General features: G+C 37.3%; 1 protein-coding gene across 3 annotated transcripts in view; it reads left to right on the plus strand.

The window, feature by feature from the left end:
* Positions 1-18,661, plus strand: part of KIDINS220 (kinase D interacting substrate 220) — a 75,158-nt gene that overhangs the window by 23,473 nt on the left and 33,024 nt on the right. For all 3 annotated transcript variants that reach the window (XM_079327983.1, XM_079327985.1, XM_079327984.1), the window contains exons 12-22: positions 60-237; positions 727-891; positions 2,213-2,392; positions 2,728-2,893; positions 3,812-3,963; positions 6,208-6,497; positions 10,253-10,393; positions 10,997-11,240; positions 11,398-11,486; positions 12,440-12,584; positions 14,224-14,386. In XM_079327983.1, the coding sequence (XP_079184109.1) occupies positions 60-237; positions 727-891; positions 2,213-2,392; positions 2,728-2,893; positions 3,812-3,963; positions 6,208-6,497; positions 10,253-10,393; positions 10,997-11,240; positions 11,398-11,486; positions 12,440-12,584; positions 14,224-14,386 (1,913 nt within the window). The remainder of the gene's footprint in view (positions 1-59; positions 238-726; positions 892-2,212; positions 2,393-2,727; positions 2,894-3,811; positions 3,964-6,207; positions 6,498-10,252; positions 10,394-10,996; positions 11,241-11,397; positions 11,487-12,439; positions 12,585-14,223; positions 14,387-18,661) is intronic.

Genomic DNA, 18,661 nt, shown 5'->3' on the forward strand with positions numbered 1-18,661 from the left:
GTCTGTCCATAATCTTAGGAATTCATGTTAGATATTACTAGCTTTTCACTTGATTGCAGAAAGGAGATACTCCACTTCACATTGCTATTCGTGGAAGAAGCCGTAAACTTGCTGAATTACTCTTAAGAAATCCAAAAGATGGTAGATTGCTTTATAGACCCAACAAGACAGGAGAAACCCCTTACAATATTGACTGTAGCCACCAGAAGAGTATTTTAACACAGATATTTGGTGCCAGTAAGTATAAGTATTTTCTTTTTTTTAATCACTATTGACAATTCAGTATTTGATTATGTATTGAAAAGTGGCTACAGATTTTTAATGTTGCATTTAATGGGAAGGCTTAAAAATAATTATTTGGCAAAAAAACCCATGACTCTAAAAGCCTGGTAAAGGTCAAATATCTCTTATTTCGGCTCTGGGACTGCCATTGATCTCTTTGTTTTTATTTGCATCTTGCTTTTGTAGAAATTACTTTCTTTGACTTCCTGTGTTTTGGGATCTTGAGTCTTGTAGTAGGCTTTAATAGATATAATATTTATGTATCATTTATGTGGATGATTTAAATTTCCTTTGAACAGGAATGTACAAATTATAACAGCTGTTATATAGCAAGAGTATATATATATATAAATATGAGTGAATGTGTCATGACTTTATTTATGGCAATAGTCATATTGAAGAGCTTTCTTAGAGCAGTTGTGTAGCACAGTATTTGTGTTGCAGGGCACTTGTCTCCCACGGAATCTGATGGTGACATGTTGGGCTATGACCTGTACAGCAGTGCTTTGGCTGATATTCTGAGTGAACCAACCATGCAGCCACCCATCTGTGTAGGCTTGTATGCACAGTGGGGAAGTGGAAAATCTTTCCTGCTTAAGAAACTGGAAGGTAAAAACTTGATTTAGTCTTTGCAGTACTTCCAATCTATCTATGAAAAGCATCACATTGGAGTTACTAGTTTTTGTGGGGGTTGTTGGTCCATGTGATGTTTTATCTGATCTCTGTTTCTATGATGAAAGGATTTAAATTTTACTGTGGTCAGTTCATCCATAGATTGCTTTGTTCATTTATACAATGTCAAGACAGTGCTTCTGTCTTTCCCGTGAGTTTCCTGCAGCAGTAAATTTCCTCTTTATGTACTACAGAAAGTCTGGCTGCCTGAATATGCCTTGCTGGGCCTGTTTGTGTGTCTGATCAGGTTCAGACCTCCTCTTCTGCAGTATTTGTTTATTGTGCATCCTGTGTGTTTTTTCTTTTTAATGCTTAAGATCAATCATCAGGCTTTTAATATTTTATTTTCTGTAGTGTATGTTCTTTGCATCTAGTTTTCTTCCCCTTTCCTCTTTCTTTGAGTTTTTTGAACTTTATGAAATGACAGAGGAAGGCAAATGCAGTATATTAAATAAATCAATATTTTCCTGGTAGAAATCATGTTTAGTTTCAGCATTTTCTTACAAAGGGTGTTTGTTGAGATGTTTCAATATAATTAAAAATAGTTCTACCAGTCTTGCTGTTTCTTACTTTCTGTGATTTTGTATTAGCTAAAATGGGATCTCTGCATTAGTTTTTTCACCTCCTGTTCCATGTCATAAACAAAAAGTTTATGTACTTTGTGATATTTGTTGCTGATGAACTCTTACATTTCTGAAACATTTTCTTAGTGTTTTCCTCCTGTTCCACATTCCTGTCTTTATTCTGGATTGTGTATCTGTTATTTCTTATTCTGTAGAATCTAAATAAGTTCCTTCAGGAATTCCTGTTTTAGGATATAAGAATCAACAAACAGAAATAATACTGTAGCCTTCAGATTGTACTCTATCTGACTATTTGAGGAGCACAGTCCATGTTTCAGTGATTGAGATTTTGGAGGTTTGGTGGAGTATTTGAACAGATATGGTGGATTTATTTTTCTTAGTATCACAAAATATGTTTTACACTTTAAAAGGAGGATAGGAAATGGCATGACTTTTAATATGCTTTCAAAAGTAGAAAGCATAAAGAATGTGAGTATTGTGTATTTAAATATTTTCATTCATTGCATGGATGAAAACAGGGTTTTGCACTAATGTTTGAAGAATTCAAGCATCAGTGTCTTTTTTCTGGATCAGTAATTGGGATAAGTTATGCAGTCCGCTGAAAAACTTATTTTCAAAAATGATCTTTTTTGAGTGACTTCATATGTTAACTGGTCTTTGTCTTTTTGTTTTAGATGAAATGAAGACTTTTGCAGGACAGCAGATTGAACCTCTGTTTCAGTTCTCCTGGCTTATTGTGTTCCTCACACTTTTGCTGTGTGGGGGTTTGGGTTTATTGCTCGCTTTCACAGTGGATGCAAAGCTTGGAATAGCAGTGTCACTCAGCTTATTAGCTGTTCTCTACATTTTCTTTAGTAAGTCTTTGTTGGAATTCATGAAGATTTTTGTCTGTTTTTGGAATTCAATATTACTTTGTAGATATGCTTTGCCATTCAGAAAAAACACTAAATATTTTTGTGGACAGTAAGAAACTTTTGGACCCCTTGTTTTGTGTGTAATTTGTGAGAGGGCATTCATGAGAACAAAGAAGGATTTTGTTTATTTCATTGTGTTGCTCTTACTATTCTCATTTTTAGTTTAAATGCTAAAAGTTGATAACTTTTTTTACAGAACTCCATGCTTTATCTCTTCAAACTTCATGATTCAATGTTGACTAAATTAAAACCATAACATCTTTTTAATATTTTAGCTGTAATTTACTTTGGTGGCCGGAGAGAAGGGGAGAGATGGAACTGGGCCTGGGTGTTAAGTACAAGGTTGGCAAGACATGTTGGATATTTAGAGTTGCTTCTCAAACTCATGTTTGTGAACCCACCAGAACTACCAGAGCAAACCACTAAAGCTTTACCTGTCAGGTTAGTTATTTAATTATTAATTTATTTACTCTTGAATGAATGAATGAATGAATCAATCAATCAATCAATCAATCAATCAATCAGGCTCACCCTGATACTTCTCCAAACTGCATAATAATGTACATGTTTAGCTTAATATGAAAAGTTGTTGAGATTCTTATTTGAAAAACAGTAGCCCTAGAAGATCATAAGCTTTACAGTGTGAAGAAGATAGTGTTTTCAAGAAAAACTATGCCAGAGTTGGTGAAAGTTTGTGCTTTGTAGAATTAGTAATTTTTGCTATTATACTAATGAAAATTCATACCAGATAAAATAAGAATTTCCTGTCATAGCTTATTGTATATTATATATGTTTAATACTTGTTCCACTGATTACTTCTGTTAAGCTTTGGGGAGTTTTTCCTCCGTGTGAGTGGAGCATCAGACTGTTCAAGCATTCTAGTTTACCTGAAAACAAGAAAACTTATGCTGTGTGTTTGTGTCATTGTTCAAAACCTTCTATTTTAGCCTCATGGTGCTTTTATGTGATCTTATGTTTCTGTAATTTTTAAAATCCTCTGTAAGTATTTAAAAATACATCAGAATGCAGTTTTGAAAATATTTTTCAGTATTGCATTTTGGCATCATAAAGATATTTTCGTGTTTTACTGTCATCTAAGGTACTATTAGTGATATGAGAATTTTTATCTTTTTAAGAAATCAAGTTTTAGAATAGAAAGTGGGGCAAGGAAGAGGTTGATAAATGGAGAAGTAGTTACATTCCATGTAGATTTTTTTTAAAAACAGTGTTTGTTTTACATTCTGTACCACTTAAAAAAACTTCTAACTGTGGAGATGCAGCTAGACTTTTGTTTTAGTTTCCAGAAAATATTTAAAGTTTTCTGAAGTACACCAAATACATGTTTTTGTCTCTTTCAGATTCTTGTTTACAGACTACAATAGACTGTCCAGTGTAGGTGGAGAGACTTCACTGGCTGAGATGATTGCTACCCTCTCTGATGCATGTGAAAGGGAATTTGGTTTCCTAGCAACAAGGCTATTTCGAGTTTTCAAGACAGAAGATACACAAGGTTTTGTTTTTTTTTTTTACCTGAATGACATTTCCAATTATTCCATTTCAGTGCACTGTTACCAGGGCTTCTGTTTTTCGCACTATAAGTTCTTTTTAGAAACTGTTGTAGCCATGCAGAAATTTATAGAGAGGGGGAAACTCTTTGTTTGGAAGAGAAAAAATGCCCCATTTTATTTGCTAATCTTGATTTTATTAATATAGTGAAGGAATATCTCCTTTGAAGTGTAGTTTTGAGAATGTTTCTTTTGATAGGTTTCTTAAGTTTATTAAATTTTAATTTAGATCTTTGATAAGTGACCACTACTTACTCTTGGAAATAATAAATGTGTAGAACATGTTGGTCCAATCCTACAAATTGCTGTGATTAGTACTAGAAAGATGGGATGAAAAGTACCTACTTGATCCAAATGGAACAAGCTTTTTTATTCTGTTTCATCTGTAGATTGCTAGAAAACTAAATACCCAGAGCAGAGTATGATATTGTAAAGAAGGAGTTTTTGAGTTTAACTTTCAGTTTATTGAGGACTTACTTGTACTTTTAGTATGTATCAGTTATTTCTCATTTCTTTTTGTCCACAAATTGAGGAATCTATCACCTCTCACAATGTGAAGCATTTCAACTCTTCTGTCCTGCAGAGGCTGGAAAAGGCATGTCATGTTTGCTATGTTCAACTATGTGCTGAACACAGCTTAGTCCTCATTGTTCTTTTTCAAATTCACTAAGTGTTCTTTATGAAAGGGATGGGTAGATTTTTTCACCCTTTTTTTCCATGTTAGGTTCTTCAGTTCTTCTCCTTAATCTTAGTGAAACAGCTTTCATGATAGTGTAATTTTTCCTGAAATTGTCTAGAGAATGGCAGTGTTGTTATTTGCAGTAATCGTGTTTTCCCTTTCATTTTAATTTTATATTCACTTGTATTCTTTGTTCTCTTGCCTTCTTATGCTCTACCTAATTATCTAATTGATTTTTAAAATTTATTTTATCTATTTGATGATTTTGCACATTCTCTCCTTTTCTTTAGTTGTTTACAGGTCCAGGGTCATAGGTTTAGTACCTCTAGATGTTTACAGAAATTATATAGAGGTTTATTTTTAGCCTCCTGTATCTTAATTTCTGTTATGTCTGCAAACTTGTGGACGTGCCTCTTTCAATTGTCATTTCATTGTTCATGATATTTTAGTGTATCTTTAATCCAGTTTTGTCTCTTTCTAGTAAGAAGATGTTTACATTTCTACTTGTATCTAGAGCTGCATCTAAATATATTTGAGCTGTTCCCCTTTGTTTCTCACTTCTGTCATTATGCATTTCTGTTGCTTTGTCCTGCAGCACAATCCTTATTGTCACTTATGTCAGCAATGTGAAAAACCTTTGCAGCTCATACCTGGGTGTAGAGAATAATATGGGCCACATATAAATCTTGTGTATTCTTTGTACTTAGCATATTAAAAAATTGATTTTCCCCCTGCAGTTGAAATATTGATTTTTAGCTGTCATAATTTTCCTTCAGATCATTGCTATCCTGTTCTTTGTTATCAACAAATTCCATTCTCTGTTATCAACAAATGTGTCCAGAAGATAGCAATTTTCTAGATGTACCACTGCATCTGTACAAGTCCTAAAGGCACAGACTGCTGCTTTGGAAAATACTGATTTAGCTGTGCTAAGCTCCAACTGCCGTATTTGCTTCTTTTTTCTCAGCCCACTTGAAGTCAGGAGCTCTGTACTCTCCTCTGGGGCCTTTGTGGACTGTCCAAACCATATTTACTGTAGTTTTCCTGTTCATGTGTGTTTTAGCTTGCATGAAAGGATGGCCTCAGGTTGCAGTTTGCAATTTTGGTTTAGTTCTTCAATGGTACCATTACTATTAGATTATGTAAGTACCAGATTCCACTTAAAAACTGAGAAGTCCCTGTACTGTTGTCCTACAATTTATTTATCTAAATGCACTTTACAAGTGTAAGGGGCAATAGCACTGACACAAAATTGTCATTTCCAAGCAGGGTGGGTTTATTGAAATGATGGAAATAAACTAAAGATTAAAGGAATATCTCTGCTTCATAATTTCTAAGAATTTTGGCAAATAATAGATTTTTTTTTCCCACTGGTTTGTGACTGGGTGGTAACACTGCAGTAAGCTTTTGTGCTAGTTAGTGTTTTATGAGAAGTATGCAAGTTAATAGATTTTGCACTCACTTGTCATGACATTGTACATTAATTCTAACAGAAATACTTATTTCCTAGGTAAAAAGAAATGGAAGAAAACTTGCTGCCTCCCATCTTTTGTGATTTTCCTATTCATCTTGTCTTGTGTTGTTTCTGCGATTGCCCTGTTGGCAATTTTCAATGTGGAATCAGCCAACATGACAGTGAACGTTATTCTCATAACAGTGACCTGTATTGTTGGTTTGGCCTTTTTCTTGAATTGCCGCACGTGGTGGCAGGTGATGGATTCAGTTCTGAATTCTCAGAGAAAACGTCTTCACAGTGCTGCCTCCAAGCTTCACAAGCTGAAGAGTGAGGGCTTCATGAAGGTGAGCATTTATATGAATTGGCCCTTAAAAGGAATGAAACAAACCCCCAAACATGGAGCATTATTAAGTTGGGGCACAATTAATTTAATCAGGCCAAGTCTCACAACAGGAGAATGAGATTTGGTGAGTTTTTACTGAATGGAACATTTCTGTGTCAGTGGTAATTATGCTTAGTATGTGAGATCTATCTGCTTAATCATAATTGTTAAATTTAAGGTTTCAGTTTTCTGATTTTATTTTTGCTAGGAAGAAAATAGTTGGAAAACAATTTTCAATTACCATTATTTAGTAAAAGCTTACTTTAGATCATAAAATTAGAAAGAATAACTTTGAGAATCTTCTAAAGGTGTGCAAACAAGCCTAACTTTCTCTGTCTGTGAGACCTCTTTGCTAAGAATGGGATTGTAGCACTGAAAGAATATTCCACAACACTCCATGTATTTAATGAAAAATGGTAGAAAATACTATTGTTTTGCTGGCCTATATCTATAAACTGATAAATATACTCTCAGGCTGTCATCAGGTATGCTGTATGCTCCTATTTGAAAGTAAAGCATAGCATCATGGTTGCTAACTTGGTAGATTACAGCCAATGTATTGTATATGAATGTGTTGTGCATTTTTCATAAAATCATAGAACAGTTTGAGTTGAAAGGGACCTTTTAAAGGTCAGCCAGTACAATCTCCCTGCAATGAGCAGGGACATCTTTGATTAGATCAGGCTGCTCAGAGCTCAGTGCAACCTGGCCTTGATTGTTTCCAAGGATGGGCATCCACAACTTCTCTGGGCAATCTGTACCAGTGTTTTACAGCCTCATTTTAAAACAAACTGCTTTCTTATATCTAACCTATATTGGCTGTCCTTCAGTTTTTAAAACTATTCCCCCTTGTCCTCTGGCAAAAGGTCCTGCTAAAAATTTGTCTTCATGTTACTTACAGGCCTCTTTAGGTACTGGAAAGCCACAATAAACATCTCCCCAGAATCTTATTTTTTTTCAGGCTGAATAATCCCAATTCTCTCAGCCTTTCATCACAGCAGAGGTGCTCCATCCCTCTAATCATCTTTGTGACCTCCTCTGGACTTGCTCCAATACATTGGTGTGATTTCTGTGCTGAGGGGTTCAGAGCTGGATGTAGCACTGCAGGTAGGGTCTCACCAGGTTGGAGCAGAGGGACAGAATTCTCTGTCTCACCTGCTGCCCATGCTGCTTTGGATGCAGCTCAGGGTGCATTTGTCTTTCTGGGCTTCAAGGGCCCATGGCTGGGTCATGTCCAGCTTCTCATCCACAGCATCGCTCAAGTCCTTCTTGGCAGGGCTCCTCTGCATCTGTTCATTCCCCAGCCTGGGATGATACTGGGGTTCAGTTCACAGGTGCAGGGCCTTGCACTTGGCCTTGTTGAACATCCTGAACCCCCTTCTTGAGCTTGTCCAGGTAGGTCCCTGTGGATGGCATCCTGTCCCTCAGGTGTGTCAGCTGCACCACTTAGTATCGTCTGCAAATTTGCTGAGGATGCACTCGATCCCTTCATGAATGCAGATATTAAATAACATTGGTTGCAGGCTAGACCTCTGAGAGACAGTGCTTGTCACTGACATTTTTTGGGACACTGAGCCATTGACCCTTTGTTATATTTTGCATCTCTTGACAAGTTCAGTTCCAGCTGTGCCTTGGTTTTCCTCACCACATCCCCTCACAACCAGACTGTGTCCCTATACTCTTCATAGCATACCATGCTCGCTTCCACTGCCTGTGTATTTACTTCTTGGTCTTTGGTTTGACCAGCAGGTCTCTGCTCAGCACAGCCAACTCTTAGTCTTCCTTGCCAGTTTTTTTGTACCTGAGAATTACAGGCTTTTGTGCATCCTTGAAAGATCTACCAGCTGTGTTATCCCTGTGGGCAGTTTTCCAGGGGGTCTGTTGACTATCTCTTTGATGAGTTAAAAGTTTGCTTTCCTAAAATTCAGCGTACTGGCTTTACTCCTTACCTGACCCATATCTCTCAGACTGCAAACTCCACCAGTGTATGATCACCACAGCCCAGGCTGCCTGCAAGCTTCATATCCCCAATTGGCTCACTTACAGGAGTGACCATCAGGTCCAGTTTCGCTCCCCTTCTGGTAGGGATTGTCTACTGTCTAGCTGAAGAAGTTATCCTCCATGTATTCCAGCAATCTCCTGGATTGCTGACAGCTCATGAGGCTACATTTCTGATGTTGGAGATTATCTAAGTTCCCCAGGAATGCAAGCCCATAAGCATGATGCCTCCTGTAGCTGGGACATGAAGCCTTTGTCAGTAGGCTCCCCTTAATCAGGCTTTTTACAGACACAAACCCCGAGGTGTCATTTATTGGTCTGGTCCTTGCAAAGTTTTATGCACTGACTCCACCAGTTTGTGTCTGCTTCTCAGAGGCATCTCTGTGATCTCTGCATCTCTTGATGTAGAGGGCAGCCTTTCCTCCCCTCCTTCCTCTCCTGTCCCATTGAACAGCCTGCAGCCATCAATTGTTGCACTCTGGTCATAGGATTCATCCACCAAGTTTCAGGAATGGCAGCTAGCTCATAGCTTTCTAGCAGCACAGTGTCTTCCAGCTCCTCCAGTTGCCCACTCTGTGCACTGAGGTAGAGGCACCTCAGTTGGGCTGTGAACTGTGTCACTTTCTTAGAGGACCATCCTTTAATTTTTTGGAAGTATTGCAGTGGTGTTTTTCTCTTGACTTCTGTTACCTCAGGAGACTGCTTCATCTCCATAAGAGTACCAAGTATGCTCCAGTGTGGCCTGCACATCTCAGATGAGAGCCCTCTCTGTATCCCTCTAACCTTGGTGTGTCGTCTCACAGTTTGATGTGGGCAAGCCTGGTATTATCCCCTCCCCTGTTATGTCTTGTTTAAAGCTGTGCTGGCTCCTGGTCAAAGGCTCTTTGCCCTTTGAGGAAGGTGAATCCCTTCTGATTGCAGCATGCCAGGTGCCATGTTTTTGCAGCACAGAAGTCCTGATTGTGTCTTGGTACTGTTGTTTGTAGAGTGCTGTTTATCTGACATACCTTCAGCCTTTTAGGAGTTAGGTTCACCCTTTGCCATGAGAAAAGTAGGTATTTCAGGAGAGTTATTAATCTGTTTTAAGTCACCTTATTGTGCACATTCTAATGAGTCTACTGGTTAAGAGTAGATTTTAGTGTCAGATTTTAGTGTCTACTGTTAGCTGCTGAATTAGGGCAGGCAAATTCCACCTTTGTTTCCATGTTATGGGTGGTTGTTACATGTATAACAATGTTGAAAAGCTTAAGAAATCTTCAGGCTGCTTATCTTGAATAGCAATGACTGAGCATTAGAGTAATAGCATAATGTGCATGGCTGGAAGGCAGATAGAAAATTTTGCTCTACATTTTGTGCAAAGCAATTTTTGAGGACTAGCTGACGCTGCAAATGCTCTTTTATTTACTTCTTAAATAATGTTTTATTGTGCATAAATATTATAATCTTAAATAATGTTGTAATGGATTTTAAATAAGGATAGTTTGTTATATCAAAGCAGAGTATATGTTTCTGCTGTGCATTTTGGTTCAGATGGGAAATAAATATGTTGAAAGTGACATTTTAGGACTTTTCACTTTGAGTATTTGTAAGTTTATTCTTGTAATCTTATTGAAGTATTTTCTGGGACAAATAGCAATCTGCAAAAGGAAATATATGTATTTTTATCAGTTTTAAGTATCATAAAGATGTCTTTTCCTTCCTTGTGTTTTGTTTTTGTAGGTTTTGAAATGTGAAGTGGAACTGATGGCCAAAATGGCAAAAACCATTGACAGCTTCACTCAGAATCAGACAAGGCTAGTTGTAATTATTGATGGATTGGATGCTTGTGAACAGGACAAGGTTCTACAGATGCTTGATACTGTGAGTTGGATCATTTTATAAAGATAACCTCTGGATTATATGAATGATCTCTTCCACAGATGAGCTCAGATACATAAAGTTATTGTGTATTTTCTGTAAAAAGAAGGCTGTATTGTGATAATTAATATTTGTGCACATTGACATAACTATAATGCTAAGAGCAATGGTTTTTAAAAGTTGAAAGTTAAATTGCATGTTAGTACTTCTGAAAAGGTTTGAAACAATCAGAAATAGACTATGGAAAATAATTATTATGTTGAAACAAAATATTTGAAGAGTTTTTTTATATTTTTACCACTGAAGTACTTTAGATGAAAAAATACTTAATGCTAAGTATTTGTAGGAGACTGGAACATTACTACATGATGCATCCTTGGTGACAACTTCCACTGTAAATTCTGCTGTTAAGTTGTTGAGTGTGCTTATTTCTTACTGAGGATAAATTCCTAAAGTTAGATATCTCATAAAGAAGAAGCTGACATCTCCATATATCTCTTGGCCTCTCAGGTTTATTCCTTGAACAAAATGAATATAAAATGGTGAGCCAAATGTTCAGATACAGTTAGTTGTTACTAACAAGGTGTACTGTCTGCTTTTTTACAGGTACGAGTCTTGTTTTCCAAGGGTCCATTCATTGCAATTTTTGCAAGTGACCCACACATTATTATAAAGGCAATTAACCAGAATCTCAACAGTGTTCTACGTGATTCAAACATAAATGGCCATGATTACATGCGGAATATTGTCCATTTGCCAGTTTTTCTGAACAGCCGAGGGCTTAGTAATGCAAAAAAACTGATGGTAGCTTCAACCACCAATGGGGACATTCCTTATGCAGATAATGCAGGTAAGGTTATGCAGGAGGGTGAAATGAGCATTACAAAACTAATGATCCAAAGTCTGTGTTTTGGATGAAAATGTGTAAATAATTGACAGATCATTGTTTTTATAGGTCAGTCAAATGTATATGACTGGATAAAATGTCTGTGTTTTCCTTTCTGTAGGATTGCATGAAGAGGTTGACAGGAGAGTTTCTCAGAACAGTCTTGGAGACATGACCAAACTTGGTAGCAAAACTGCTCTCAACAGGCGGGTGAGAAGGATTTTTAGTCTAAATAGAAATACTGGTAAAACCTTTTCTTCTTTTTTGATTTTTTTTCTTTGACATTTTTAATAATATCACCTTGGAAGACTTATCAAACTGTTCGTGTGAAATTTTTATAAATGATCTGTGTAGGAAAGTCCGTTCTTAAATCAGTAGACTGATGCTCTGTCAGAGAGGAAGAAGTTTGCTTGCTCATCAAAGTATTCCTTTTCACCAAAAATTAAGTACAGCTCTCTGTAAATGCTGAGATGATGCAGCAAATCTGGTAGGAGCTATGGTCTGTGTTTGTGTGTATTTTGACTTTTTTTGTGTAAGCCTGATATCTGTTGCAGGATGTTGCAACAAGGGACAGTGATTGAATAAAAATATAATAAAATATTAAGTACTAGACTTGTATTGCAGTGTCTACTACATGTTTTTTTTCTGCTTTCTCATCTTTCATCTTTACGTAGAATCACAAACTGGTTGAATAAAAAATATCTAGAAAGTTGTGGAAAGTGACACAGAGTCCGAGGAGTCTGTGATTTTTGAGCTGCCATTGGTAGAGACTTTGGGAGTTTTGTAGCAGAGGAACTTGATGGTCACCTTAATGTCTACGTGTAGATAGTACACGTCTCTTTGGAGAGACAGTAGGAAGCGATAGTGGAAATGCTCAAAGTAGTAAACTTTTTACAAAATGTTTTGCTGTCTCACTCTATTTTGTCCTGTCTAAACTGATGTGGAAGTAAAATGTGTAACTCTTACCACTTCTTGGCTTCTGTGGAAATAACGTTAAGCTTTTACACAGCTAAATCAGAATTAAATTCTTGTACGTTTGATATTGCCTGTTGGCTTCACAGACTGACTCACAAAGGCTCTAACTTGATTATCAAGTAAAACTGAAAACACATAAAAGCCTTTGATGCTCATCAGTATTCCTTGGGGTTTTGTTCCATTTTCAGGATACTTACCGAAGACGCCAGATGCAGAGGACCATTACCCGCCAAATGTCCTTTGATTTGACCAAGCTCTTGGTTACAGAGGACTGGTTCAGTGATATCAGCCCTCAGACCATGAGGAGGTTGCTAAATATTGTTTCAGTGACAGGTAAGCATGACCTGCCTGCGTGCAATAACAGGATTGTGTTTTGGCTGCTTGTAGTTGCACTCAGACTTACTAGTGTGTAAACTAAGTTGAAGAAGTCAGCCTGTGTGTTGCTTCTGAAAATCCTTCTGAAGCAAACTCTTCCAGAATGTAAGAAGGATTTACAGACCTTTCTATGTAGAGTTTGAAAGATACATAATATTTGTTGTTTCATTGACTTCAGTTGAGAGGCAAGTTATTCTAGTCTTCATTTTTAGAGAGTTTTGTATTTTCAAATTTTGAAACAGGATAAGAAAATTGCATTTTCCTGTAGTGTGAACAAAGATTGTAGTGATGACATCTGAAAAGGTAAGCTGTGAGAGGAAAACCAGGTGTATATCCCTGCTCATTTTTGCTATGAGTATTTGGAGTCCTTTTTCCCTAAATGATTATGTGAGACTGATGATGAAAGCATTTTCTCACCTGTTTTTCTTCAGCAAAACACAATCAAGATGTTAATATCTCTGAAGTTTGAAAACTGGAAATTACTGGAAAAGGGTTTATGGAGGTTTAATAAAAACATGTTTCATGTAGAAAGTGAATGAGGAGTGATTATGTAGTGTCTTTTCTGTTACAGACACTAGAAGGCACTGGGGAGCCCTGCAGCTACCCAGAACAAAGAAATTGAGTTACTTTTCACACTGTGTATAGTTAAGAGCATAAATCTGCAATAGACCTCAAATTCTGGGCTAATGTTTTAAATAAGTGTGCTGTTTCTTAGCTTGTCACTGCAATTTGTAGCATGTAACATATCTTGTTTTGGCAAATTATAGTGCAGTTATGAAAGTATAATAAAATCACAAAATGTTAGTTGTAAAATTAAACTAAAAAAAAGACCTATTCAAGAACACTTTTATTGTAGTATAATCTGTGTTTGGATGTGATTTCATAAACAGCTTTATCAACAGATCCTTCAGGCTGTAGGATACATGCCATTACAGATTTTAATATAGGAATTATAGACAATTTGCTGAAACTTCAAGTACATAAATTGTAACATTTAACTTTTTCTGTTTTTAAAAATAACTTTATTTGTAATGTATACCTTGCCTTACTGACTTAAAACAGTCTTTTTTATAGCTTTGAATTTTACTGTGTTGGCCATCAAAGTTGGCAGTTATATGCTTAACTTATTTTTACTACATTTAATATACCAATGCATAGAAAATCTGTCAAAGTATTAGCATGAAATTCTGTGTTTAGATGGAGGAATTAATGCTTTGTGAAATTCTTTATTAAATTTTGTTGAAGTAGGTTAAGATTCACCAGTAGCAGGATGATAGTAATTAGTGTTTAACCTGTGGCTGAAGTTGACAGTTTTGGAGAGTCTCATATTTTGACCAGGATTTGCAAGGATTTTTATTAGATTGTAAAAAGGTATTTTTAGATGCAGCTTGTGATAATTTTGAATTTGCTGAGCTAAAAATATAATAGCAGGAAGTTCACAGATCAGATAATAACAAAGTAACATAGCATAGCTGTTACTTTGAAGGAAAAAAAAGGTATCTTTCAAAAGGGAGAAAAAATCCTCTAAATTCTTTTCTGAATTTTGTTGAAGTGAGTTAACCTAACCCTTTTCTTTTCTCCTTCTTTTTTCTTTTAGGTCGTTTATTGAGAGCTAATCAGATCACATTCAATTGGGACAGACTGGCAAGTTGGATCAATCTCACAGAGCAGTGGCCATATAGAACATCATGGCTTATCCTGCATCTTGAAGAGACTGAAGGTGTTCCAGATCACCTGACTTTAAAAACCATCTATGAGAGGTAGTCATCATTCCAGTAATGATGTGCACTTTCAGTGGTTAAAATAATGATCATTATTAATGATCACTAGAATAACATGGCTTTCAAACATTTATCAGGTTGTAATCTAAAATTCCTACAATCATACCCTGTTGTGCTAACTTTTGAAAACTTCTGAGTGAGTTTCATTGCTATTTGATGCACCATGTATGAATGAGTGCTTGTGAATGACTGCTTTGTATTTAAATCAAAGAGAACTGTACAGGAATTCTTTCACAGGCAGCTAGCTGTACTTATGTATCTTGATACCCTTTTCATCTTCACCTTGGCCAAGACACAAATTGGGTATTTTTTCCACTTCTTTGTTAATCTGAAATAAGCCCAGCAGAAACTGGCCTCACTGATAAAAATCTCTGAAGGTTTTGTGCTTAGCAGGTATGCTGTGGCAATGCCATGTGCTGCAGTTAAGGGATGTGAAAAAGAGGTATGACTTACTCCATTTTTGCTACAAGTTGATGTCCAACAGAGCTGTCTAGGTACTGCTACCAAGAGCAAATTGCTCCATGTTGCCAGTGAACATTTCTCTCCAGTATCCTCTGCTTAAAAATAGGATTTGTGGGTTGTGACCTGATGACACGGAGGAATGGAAGAGAGCAAATGTGACTGACTGTGGTGCCTATAGAAGAAAAGCAGAATCTGAGAATCAGAGTTAGGGAGAAGAAAGAAAGGTTTGACTTGGATTAAATATAATTGATATCAGATTAAATGAACAACTGAGGTAAAGAGAGAAGATTGTGACTGATCGAACAAGTTACCAGAAAATCTAGAGATTTTGCAGAGTCCAGGGGGATGAACTTGGAGAGAAAATATTGGAAGTGTGCCCTGCAGTGAAGGTCAAGGAACAGGAAAAAGTCAATGAACCGTGTGAGGGTCTGGGGTGTGCTGAATATGGTTGGAGTGTTGAGAATGGAATTAGGATTGTTTGGGAAAGATTGAATGAATTGTGTTAGGAAAGAAAAGTTGAAGTGCAGTTAAGATCTGAACACAGAAATCCCAGAAGTGAAAGGTCAAGGGTACATTGGGCATGATGAAGCTGAGGACTGAAGACAGATGAAGAGGGCAAGTAGTAGACTGAAGTGGCTTTTAGCTGGAAGAGGGTTTTAGAAATACCAGAGTTCACAGGTAAACTAAGTGCATGATTAGAATACACTCTCCCCAGTTTTTGGGTTTTGCATTTCCCCTGTGAGTGTAATATATCTGTGAAATCAATGGGAAAGCACTGGGTGAAGCACCATTTTTCCACTGTGCATTCACACAACTAGAGTCACAAATGTTTATGTGATCACCTAAGTACAGTGCTTCAGAAACATCAGAAATTCCCTTTTTTGTCATGCTTTCCATTCAACTGATCTGTATTTAGATTTCTTTATGGCACATTTCACAATTCTGTGTTTTCAGTACTCATCCAATAAACTCATCAGAGTTTTCTGAATATTGGCATCTACAGTAATAAATCACTTTGGAGTGATCAAAGTCCAGAGCTGTCTTCAAGACATAACAATGTTTGTGTTCTGAAAAACCAGAGAAGGTATTAGATACTTGATTTATTCTCATAAGTGGGTGCTAGTAATTCCAGTATTCATGGATGTTAAATTGTAGTAACAATGAATAAAAGAAAAGGACATTCACAATAGTATGTGAATAACTTATTTGGGTTCTGGATTGTTTGTTGTTAGCACAAACACTTTGGCTGTTGATGCTCAGTGCCAGCTGGAGCGTGTTGTGGTTTATTAGTTAAGGTGTGGAGGAGATTCATGACTGCTGCTGTTGAAGTTCTCTGCTGCCATGCAGGCTGTTTGGAAGTGATACAGCCACTTGAGTAGACTCTAGTTTATAACTGATGACTACAAGTGTATAGGTAACATTTTAGTGTTTAAAACCAGAGTACATGATGGGAAGAGACAGTGAAGAGCCCTGTACTATGTATTGGAAAAGGGAAGGGGTCATCATCTTTTAAAGAAACCTGTTTGTATTCCGCCAGCAATACTAGGAAAGCAAGAAAAGGAAAACAAGACCAGTATTCAGGATTTTCTCTTTAGCAAAGAATACCAACAGGATTATTTAGTATGAAAATGATAAAGCTAAAAGGCTTAGTTTCCTTAGCTTCTTAACAATTAAAAAAAAAAAAGTTTTCTAGCAATGATGTTGCTGCATGCTCAGGAAGAGAATTGATGTCTCTCAGCCCCTTCTGTTGAGCATGTGTAAGGAACTATGTATATAACTCCCCTGATGTATTGACAAAGCTGAGGTCTCGTCTGTCTGGTGATTTGGGTGATCATCTTTACCATATGCTGAATATGAAAAGGTCTGTTGAAATCTTCTCTGGGATTAGCTAGAGCTCTAAAAATTCTGTTTTATCTAAAGTAAGCCTTTCTGTGTCATTGCTATTCTTTTTATCTGCACTGTTTAAAGTAACTTGGCTTAAATAACTCTTAAGAGTACAATTTCAAAGTTAATTCCTCTTTCAAAACTTCAGTTTAAGTTTTCTGAGTTTTATTAGTTTATAGAGCAGCTTTCCCATTTGGAGTGTCATAAATAGATACCAGATTTTGCTAATTATGTAGTTTGTTCCTGTACAGAGTTGGTGTTACTTCTCAAGAATCTAGTTTTCTAGTATTGAATAGTTTGTGTCAAACCACTTTTTTTTTGTGACCCTGAAGTCTTAGGGTTGCTGCTTGGACATCTCTCTTCACTGAAAGGAATCTTGTAGGTTCTATGTTAAATATGAGTTTCACACTTGATTGCTTTCTCTGTGTAAGGAAAATGCTTTGCTATTACAGTTGCTTTTCCAAATTTTAAAATATCGTGTTAAAAAGCTTTTCAATTGCCAGGATTCCCTTGCAGTGAGAACTGTCCATTGCATTCCCCTCTGCTGCAGACTGTTGGGTTACAGCTCCTGTTACAGCTCCCTTCAGCGGAACAGTTGCTGTAGCGGATCGGTGTGTGCGTTGAGGGTGTGATGGGGACAGTTAACCCCGTGTTGCCTTACAGCTCTGTCCCCGAGGAGGGCTGTCCCCAGCCGTGTCCCCAGCCGTGTCCCCAGCCGTGTCCCCGGGCCGGGCTGTCCCCAGCCGTGTCCCCAGCCGTGTCCCCAGCCGTGTCCCCGCAGCGCTGGTGCCGCAGGACAGTGCAGCGCGGCGCGGTGCCGGCAGAGGGCGCTCCCCGCTCGGCACAGCCGCGGAGAGCGCTGCCGCCAGAGCCTTGGCTTTCAGCGCTTCCAGGAGAAAGCGATACTTGCACAACATAGAAAAAATACAGGAAAATGAAAACAATCGGGCAGCCAAGCACTAAGAAGCAAAAGAATAAATATAGTCTGTAGTTAATTCCCCTCTATGCAGGCACAATGATGTGTGATTCCCTTATTGATTCCCATATATGATTATATGCTATTTTGCCTCCATGAGATTCCCAACTTGTAATGTCCAGAATTTAATTTTGCAAACTGTAGTAAAGGAGAGGGCCATTTTCTGTCATGTTGCAGTGCTGTCTGTTGAAGCTGAATGTAGTAACTAAAGTAAGACAGTGAAAGCTGTTCCACAATTATTAGCCAGAATGTGTGTGATGCTGGACTAGTCACCTCCAGAGTGCCTTTCACTGGGGTAGCATTTCTGCCTCTGTGGGGAGGTGGTGTGCAGCTTATGTTTCTATAGGCTGATATGGCTAAGTACTCTGTTCAGAGCTATATCTGGAGCTACTGGGAGCTCTACTTTCAGTTGGTGGAGTATTCTGAAAAAAAAATGCATACCTCCATTTGGTAACTAAGTCAGTGTACCTATATCTCTGTTCTTAATTTGTCATTAATAATAAAACTAACTAATATAATCTGTGAAGAATATCAAAGCCTATATTGATGAATATGAAACCAGGTCTGTCAGGAGAAGTGTATCTTTCCTGTATCATACTATGCAGAGATGAAAAACCTACTGAATATCATATTGGGAACTTTTCTCCGAGGTCTATAACAAAAAAACCCGACAAATACACAAAACACCCTCACAAAAAACCCCACCAAAACCAAAAGAACACAGACTTCCCCCCACCCCAAAAAAAACCCCTGACAACCAAAACCAACAACAGCAAACCAACAACAACAAAAAAAAAAATTAAAAAACCCAAATCCCAAAAAACCCCCACAAAACCAATTAGAAAACCACAAAGAAACCCACAAAAACCCAATCCAAAACAGACCCCCCCATCCCTCTAAAGAAAATAAACCTTAAATTTGTAACACAGGCA

Source organism: Erithacus rubecula (genome assembly GCF_903797595.1).
Source record: "Erithacus rubecula genome assembly, chromosome: 2".
In the NCBI taxonomy this organism is placed as follows: Eukaryota; Metazoa; Chordata; class Aves; order Passeriformes; family Muscicapidae; genus Erithacus; species Erithacus rubecula.